Source organism: Dermochelys coriacea, chromosome 11 (genome assembly GCF_009764565.3).
Source record: "Dermochelys coriacea isolate rDerCor1 chromosome 11, rDerCor1.pri.v4, whole genome shotgun sequence".
NCBI classification, from domain to species: Eukaryota; Metazoa; Chordata; order Testudines; family Dermochelyidae; genus Dermochelys; species Dermochelys coriacea.
In genome coordinates, this window is record NC_050078.2 from 24278916 (window position 1) to 24288097 (window position 9182).

Sequence of the window (9182 nt, forward strand, 5' to 3'; positions counted from 1 at the left end):
ATGACTCCAGTGAAGTCAGTGGAGTTGCATCAGTATAAAACTAGTAGGTAAGAAGAATCAGGCCCAAGAAGAATTACAACAGTGCAAAACCAGTATGAGTGAGAAACAAACCAAGTCCATTGCGTTTTTGAATCATTAGCAGCTTTGCCTCAATTTTTCACTTTTCTACAAATATGGACTTGAAGGCAAGAGTGGTGTGTTCTCTGAATGTGGAAAATTTTGCCCTTGGCAAAACAGTTTAACATTTCTGTTTTTCCCAAAGTAGAATTTTACCATATTTTAGTTGTAAGAAATGGATAATGGAGAGAAATGATAAAATATGTTTATCAAATTTACCTAAAAACAAACAAACAAACAAAATCAGTTTTTATAAGAATTTTTTTTGTCAAAATGATAGTTCAGCATAGTTTTGTTTGCTGACCATATATGCCAGGAAGTGCCTTGATATAATTTACAGATGGAGGTAATTCTGGCAACAATCTCATGGCTCTAGCCAATTAGAATTTCCAGTTCCCCTGACTATACAGCGTCTTTCCTCAATGTACAGCCTGCTGAGAATGAGTTAAAAACACAGTGGTATCCCTAAATGTGGGTCAAGATTAGCAATGGATGAAATCAGATGGGATAAAATAAGACCTGGCCCATGAAAAGTGCTGTGCAAGAGATAAAAATCCTCTGTTTATCCTTGGAACAGGTATGCAGGATGTACAGCTGCAGTGCAAGCTTCCCCAGACATTCTCCAATATACATCAGCCATACTGAAGATGGACAACATGGCTGATGAATGAGTGAGATTGTTATTCAACTGCCATTCTAAAATGCTGAAGGATTTGAATTTGAGGAGCTGGTTTGTCCCATCATTGCATATTCACTATGCAAGCACCACACATTGAACTGATTAAATCAAATCCTCTTTTACCATGTTGAAATAAATAAGTTTTTTATATAAATAAAGAAGCTTCCTAAGCATTGGATGGAGTTTTAGCCACACAAACCTTGTTGATTTAAATGGGATTCTTATGGCTAAACACCTCTAACCGCATCAGTGAGAAGTCCTCTAAAATTTCTCTATAGGCCTTAAACAAGCAAATTTCTGTCAGTTCAAATGAAGGGCCAGCATCATTATAAACTGCTCTCCACACTTCCATGAGTTTTTGACATTTTATATGGAAGAAAGAGGATATGGAACAGCAAATTGTTGAGTTGCTCCTGATTCTTTGTATGTATCTGAACAATCATTATGGCTTCTGTTCAATAACAGTGTCCACCTGACATAATTCATGTGTTACATACAAAGTGCCAAATGCTTATTTGCAAAGAAGCACTTGTTTGTTAAGTAGGGTATGATTATATGGAGGAAAGACAGGAGTTTTGAGTGCAAATTACTGTGGGAATGTATGTGTCTAATGCAAATGTAACAATTTGTCTTTTACCTTGTGGGGCGAATATAACAAAATGGTGGTTGCTTGTACACAATTATATTTACACACTGAAATGTCAGGCTGTGTTCTGAGTATATCTTTTTCACAGCAGAGCTGAAATGTTAAAAGTTAAACCTGAAACCCCACCTTTTACTCTTCATATTGTGTCTAGAATATGCAGCTCCTGTGGTAATTTATGCCTGTATAGTGTTAATATTCCCTGATACCTTTTCAACAACTAGGCACAAAAATATGAATTAAGGATACTATTTCCTTATTCTGAGCACCCTGAGTCTGTGGGTTTTAACCTTCAAAATGTTTGAACATTGTTTTTGTTTCTGCTGTTGCAATTTTATAGACCATCTTAAAAAAAATTCATTAGGGTTGTGCAGTGAGGTGATTACTAAGGTACCAAGGGTGAAGGAATTTGTCTCCCCTTCCAGGCAGTGGGATGGCAACAAGATTTTTCCAGAGCCCCTATGGCAGAACTGAGATTGTGGACCCCTTTCCTGGGGAAATGTCTGGTGATCTATGTAATGATGGATGCAGTAGCACTGCCCATTCTCCCTCCTGTTTTGGCTTAGCCCTTTCCCATCTCCATCTCCCTCCCTTATGTAGAGTACATTCACTAGGAGAAAGGGTATTTGAACAGTAAGAGGAGATGGTGTGGTGGCTTTTAGGAAGGGAGGAGAACGAACCTTCTTCTCTTTACCCCCAGAGTTGGGAGGGGCAAGGAGAGGAGCCGGTGTGAGAGAGCCTGAAGGATCAGGGGAGTGGGAGGCTTATTGTCTGCCTCTCCAGCAAATCTGAGATCCTGGTGGGGTCAAATGTAGGATTTGAACTCAGGTCCTTAATCCCCAACCACCCATGGTGGGGCTGAGCTACTAGTAAGACCTCTAATCCTGAGCTTGGGGTGTCTAGGTTGGCCCAGGAACATGTTTAAAAGCTGATTCTGATCCAGCAGGTTATACTAGCCTATTGTAATATTACAGACTCTGGGATTCTTAAATCTGTGGATTTTTTAGCTTCTGTGCATATGCATGGAATCCAGGAGCTAAAGCAAATGTTTATGTCTAATTTTTAAACCCCTAAAAACAAGGGGATTTAGCAGAAAAGCTAACAGATCCTTAACTTAAACAATACTACTGGTACTGTAATATTAAAGATTAACATGAATAGCAAAGGTTGACCATGTGCTCGCCAGTCTCTTACAAGATGCATTACTGTTGAGAATTCAGAAATTACTGAAAAATCACCTGGCATTACTAAACAAATCACCTGATTATCATTAGGTGTGCTTCCCCCTAAACCCTTAGTTGTTTTCCATGTAAAAAGCTGCACTTATAGATTTCTTGTGGATTAAAATTACACACAGAACCCACACTCCTATCTGTGAGTCAAGCATTTAGTATAGTAGGTGACCTCACCAATAAGTAATATTTTAATTATTAGGGCATGGAGAGTAGAAATATTTTCAGTTCCAAAGGCTGATGTATCAGAGCTTCATGCTAAAATAAAATACATTAAGAAAAACTATCACTGGAGGAGTTTAGTATCTTTAAAAAGAGAGAGAAAGAGGACACTCAAGGAGCTTGGGAGACCAGTTATTTCTTGTGGGAACTCTTTCTGTGAGGTGGAGATAGCTTCTCCTAATCGCAAACAAAACTAATAAAACCACAGCCTTCATTAGGCAGGAAGTGACAGGCCCTCATTGGTACACATAGATTACGGTCTGAAAACGGCCTATCCTTCTAACCTGCCAAGTTTTACTTCTGTTTTCCTCTCCCCTGAAGGTTTTTTTTCTCCTTCTTTAAATCATATGAAAAACATCGACAGCCGAAGCTTATTAGCCAGATGTTATTAATATAAAAAGGGAAATTGTGTTTGTTTATTAACAGGGAATCTGCTCATCTATCCCCTAAAAAAGAATCCCAACTGTAATGAAAGTAATCGGACCAATGAAGTAAACCAAATGATTCTAAAAATCAACTATTTAGAAACAGCTTATACAGTACATCATTTTGTTAAGTAGCCCTTTTAGAGACCTTTAGAAACAGTTTGCAAATTGATTTAGCAGGGCTGAACTATGAAATATACCTTTAACTCTAGTGGAAGCTTTTTCTTTTTCTTATATAAACTTTATATTGCTTAGTATAAAAATATGGAGGATAAAAAAAAGTTTCACGGTAGCCATATATAAAAGTAGCAACTCTGACAGTAGGAGGACAATTGCATAATAAAGATCTTTCTGTTATTTCCTTTCTATGTTAATGACATACTACAGTGAATTTTTTCCTAAAACCAATCACATTTGTTGCCTGGCCAAATAACAACTCTGTAGTTAGTTCTACCATGTGAGTGACTTGGATATGAAGTCTTCTGAGGTCATCTAGAGTTGGGGAACCTTACAGGGGTAACATGCCCAGCCTTCAGGAACAAGAAGCATTTTGTATTACTTAGCAGTGACCTCTCAGGGCAATCCAGAAGTATTCATAATGCTCTCCAAAAAAAGTCCCATCTGGACTTCCGTGGGCAAATGAAGGTCACTGTGATGTGGTCTTTATTGAGGGTGTGTCACAGGGTGAGTTGGTGCTTTACAGAAACTGGCACTCAGCCTCACTTGAACCCAGACTTAGTTCATCTGGTTAGGTGGAGGGCTAAGTCACCTCAGGGACCTATCCACACTCAAAGCTGGTGGTTGACCAGGGAGGGGAAACTGAGGCAATACACTGTGCGAAATTGAGTCAACAGACAGTACCAAAGCCAGACCACATAAGTCCTTACTACAAGGAGCATGTCAAAGAATTCCTCCTAACATCCTCCCAAAACAGTTAATATTTGTTATTTAGAGATAGGGTTTTCAAAAGTGTTCAGTGAAGCAAGAGCAAAAGCCCCACTGAAAGTCATGTGATTGAAAGTTACTTTCACTACATTTTTTTTTATTTTTCACAATAGCCAGATGTAAGGTATATTATTTCATATAGAAAAGTACATAAGAACATTCAGATAGAGATTGGATGGCTCTGGAGATTAACAATGGGTTATATGATCTTTCACTTCTAAATCACAGGCTCAAATGAAGCTCAGTTGGAAGTGACCACTAATCCTTACCATCAGAGGTTTTGATGGTGTAGAGAACACAGTATAGTTCCCAGTGGAAAGATGTCCACATCACAAGAACAATCCTCACAAATGGCACTAGCTAGTACTCTTATCATGATCTCAGCAGAAAGGACAAGGTCTCAGATATCACAGCGACTCACCTACCCTCTCTTCCTATTAGCCAGTCCCTTCAACTTACAGCTAAAGGACCTGAACTGGGTAATTTGGAAAAGTTTGCATCATTGCTGATTCTGCTGTATTTGTGCTATGTACAGAGGACTTTGTTGTTCTGGACCGTCAAGTGGCATCTTTCACTCAAAGTGAAAAAGATTAACAAAAATGGTCAGCTTATCGGATGGCTCAATTTACTAAACACCGTGACATCACTTGGCTTTGTCACAATCTCAGTTTGGGTGACATTATGCATATATGTTCTGCCCAAACTACTGGTGCAATGATGTTCTTCTCTACTAATAAAAAGAAATGTAACTGGATATAATTATTGTAGTGTTTAACTGGTAAATTGTTTGAATTAAATATAACACTTCCAGGACCTTATTCTGCTATTGTTATTTATTTGTTACTCAAGCAAGTCACCTGTGGAAGTTAATAGTAATTGTGCATGTGTCAGGTTGAGTGACTACGCCTTCTGAATATGATCCTCAGATAGTAAAACATTAGCGATGCTTAATTGGTTTAAATCGGTTCTGTTGACTTCAGCTGAATATCTGACACAAGAAGCGTATTCACTCCTTGACAGTCATGGGAAGCTCTCTTTGGCCCGATTTACATTAGGAAATTGTGCCAAGCTGAAAATTTGTTTTCAAACACAGTTCCCTCTGGCCACCCTCATTCAAAAGTAGACATTCAACTCTGATCCAGAAAATGTAGACAAGGCCAAGATTCTTTGGGAGGCGGCTTTGAGAAGGGTCTGACCTGGTCTACATAGTCTGGCTAGGTGTATTTTCAACATCAGTTTAGGGGGAAGTTATCCTCTAGGATGACTTTAAAATGCAGCTTGTCTTCTAGTGTAGACAGGGCCACTGATAGCTGTTACATGGGTGTATAGAAAGGAAGGTGTCCCTGTTATTATTGAGGTTTATTTTTAAAAATGACTAAAATAAGGGTTCTTCCCACCACCCAACCCACAAATTTTCTTAGGATTTGGAAAAAAAGGTTAAGTCCCAACATAGGCCAGCCATTACGTGCAATATTCTTCCTTGCTCCACTCATGTGAGAACCTCTAATCATGAAGAAGTTGTGGGCATTTCACATGGTCTGTGATTTCTCATTCCCACTGTCCACTACTCCACAGTAACTATTACATTTTAAATGGCAAAGCAATGAGGCCCTTTAGAGGGTTTCTGGCTTTTGTTTGAAAACAAATCTTCAACAAGGCACAATTTCCTATTTTAGACAGGGCCAAAGGAAGCTCCCCATGATTGTCAAGGAATGATTACACTTCCTGGGTCAAATCCTCAGCTGAAGTCAACAGAATAACACTGATTTAAACCAATTAAATGAGAGACGGCTGTGGGCCTCATGTTTATGCCCAGAAGATGATTTTTGACTGGTTTCCAGGAAAAGTGGGACACCTCTTTTCTGGATTAAGAGTAGAGTATGATCTATGGGGCTGTCAGTTGACAGATCTTGTAATACCTTTCTCCTAAAGAGGAGACCCAAGGCCAGAGTACAAAGCAGGACGAAGAGACGATCAGAAACTGGAAAGGAATGGTATGTGGAAATAGGCCACAAGTTTTCCACCCTCCAAGGAGACAACACAACAAGTAGGAAGGAGTCAGAGCCTGTTATGGTCAGAAAAATGTGTGCAAAGATAGTCACAAAGCCTGAGAGGGGACCTGAAAGATTCTGGTAACGGTAAGTCAGATAAGAATCCAGCCTTTTTCTGAATCAAACATCTGAACCTTTCCATGTCCCGTTACTCCAAATACCATGTATGAGTCATCACTGTATGAACATATATTTTAAAATCACTTGTTTTTTCAATATTTGTTATTTTCAGCTAGGTATAGAAATATTATTAAGGATATATATCATGATAAACTGTGACTCCGTTCTAATCCACTCATTACTTTTTCATGCATAAATCTAGTGTATGAAAAAAATCATTGACATGTTTCTAATTTTCTATTATTTTCTCCCACAAGAATTAGGAAGTACATTTCTTCTGTTATTTAGTAAGGACATTGTAGGTTTTATGTGGGTGTGTACCAGCATTAAGGATGTGTGAGTAATAAAATCCTTATAACATTTGGGTACCATCTTTTATAATAACATTTCAAGAAGGCAGTACCTATGAATCAAACATTATAATGGCATGCAAAACAACTTACCTGTGCTGGAAAACTTCTACATATTTAAGTGTAAATCTAGCAGAAAGCAAGGTGAATGTAGTATAATGCATGAAAATCAGCTATGTCAAGGATGGCAAAGGATTTTATGGCCTTTGGGAAGAACATGGTCAAACTCCAGAATTCATTTGGATAGAAAAATAGTAACAGAATCTTTTTACGGCCTTTCACAGCTATAGAAAAAAAGAGATGGCTCAAAAATGATGACTGTTAAATATCTATGTTCCCTTTCTTTTTCCACAGAAATGTATGGATTTTAAGAAGGGAAAGAAAGAGATGTGGAAAGTAGAAAAAAAAGATTAGCTAGAAACAAAATAATCTCATAAATATGCATTTAAACTGTGTATCTGTGTATATATGGGGGGTTGTGTGTGTCTTTCTGAAAAGATATCTGGATTCTCTGAAGTATCTTACTCTCTGTTCTCTGTGAATATGGGGTTGTCATCCTTATTATCAAGTTCTTTGTACAATCTCTCTCTCATTAAAAGACTACTGTATCTTGGCCCAGGTACTTTAAACTCGTTCATTCAGTCTGGCTGTGAAAACATCTCCTCACAATGCTAAAATCTATTAGCTTACAAGAATGCAGTTAAAATGTGTGGGGTTGAGTCATGGTGGGGAAAAGAGAGATTGAGTTTTCACTGAATACCCAGATTGTACCATTGTAATCAAATTTGGGGGATAGGGAGTGGGAACTGAAAACAGGATGATTATTTAAACATTTCTCAATTGTTCAGCTAGACAAGTAAATAAATTGTTTAGCCACTTCTTTCCATCATGCACAGCTAATTCTAAATGACACAGAACAAACATGACGTTCAAATGGACCATTTCCCTTACCTGTACCATTATTTCCAGTGGTCTGAATTGCGGCTTCAGGCCCCATAGTGTCATATTCCTCCTTCATTTCTTCTGTAAAATAAGCACATACATTTTTAGCATTTGCAAATTATTGAACAGCTCACAAAGCTAGCAAGCACACTGCAGTAACAAGGAAGATTCCTTTAAAGGAAACAGAGAAAAGGCCTGTTCTAAGCCTCTATACAATGGCTTTGTTCTTGCAATTGAATGAATTCAATCATGCTAGCTGGACAAGAACTTATTTACTTTAAACATTACAGCAAGTAGTGAAAACCAGAGGTATTTATTTGGGCCAAATGAAGGCCTTTTTCTGATATCAAATCCAATAAGCAGTGAGGTGGAAAAAAGCTTCTTATTTTTAATAATCAGTCAACTGCAAGTTAATTATTTTTACCTGGAAAGAACAGAAATGTTACATGAAGTGATGGTAAATACAGAAGAAAGGGTTCTGGACAGCAGATCTATCTATTAAGAATATTATCATACACCTGCTATTTGATTTAACATCCTCATTTTAACTATATAGACTTGGAATGAGGAGTGTATTAAAATCAAAGGTTGCAAAAATTTCTAAATTTTAAACTGTGAACAGCTCCATTATGTCTTTTTAATTTGTCTGTGCTCCCTTTGCATTTGCAAAGTATAGATTTGTGCGCCAAAACTGGATTATTTCACATGAAAATTAGTACTTATTGTACAGAATTATCTGTTATCCATCTATTTGTTATGGACCAATTTAGTTTTGGTGAAGTTGCTGGCATGGAAGGTATTTTAAAATAGGGTTTATGAGGAGGAGCTAGCGTCAGCCTACTAATGGATAGAATATCTTTTTTATCTATTTATTCATCTAATGTAGATATTTCTAGGGTGCCTATCACCTTAATTTCTTATTGATGATTTGTTAGTGCACATGCAACAGGTACTCACACAAACTCGGTGGACACAATTTAGATGCCCACATTTGAAAATCTGGCCCTCAAAATGATTTTCACAGACAAAATCAAATACACACAACTCTCTCTCTCTCTCTCTCTCTCTCTCTCATTCCTTTCCATTTTTGGCCAGTTCCTCTTCCTTTTCCTCTTTGCACACAGGCACAAATATATAATCTATTTCTTTCATTTTACGTGCAAACACAATAGTACTTAGGATTTGAGATTTAAATAGAGGGCCTGATAAGTTTTATATTTAGCTGGATTTGTAAGAAATGAAATCAAGAATAGCATCCAGAAATGGTTCAACAAAAAAAGGGTTTTCCACAAATGATCATGAGCCTGTGATGAATTGGGGAGAGGGAGGTTGGTTAGCAAATCAAATGACAGAGTATCAAGGAGGTCAAAACACTATACAAATTCTTATTGATACATGAAACATAAAAATTGTTATTCCTCATTCCTCATGACAGAAAGTGGCTCAGCATTAATTT

The 9182-nt window shown here is 37.6% G+C and overlaps 1 protein-coding gene across 8 annotated transcripts in view; it reads right to left on the reverse strand.

Moving 5' to 3' along the window:
- Positions 1–9182, reverse strand: part of ZEB2 (zinc finger E-box binding homeobox 2) — a 136409-nt gene that overhangs the window by 24364 nt on the left and 102863 nt on the right. For all 8 annotated transcript variants that reach the window (XM_038421024.2, XM_038421025.2, XM_043505093.1 and 5 more), the window contains one exon: positions 7736–7807. In XM_038421024.2, coding sequence (XP_038276952.1) covers positions 7736–7807 — 72 coding nt within the window. The remainder of the gene's footprint in view (positions 1–7735; positions 7808–9182) is intronic.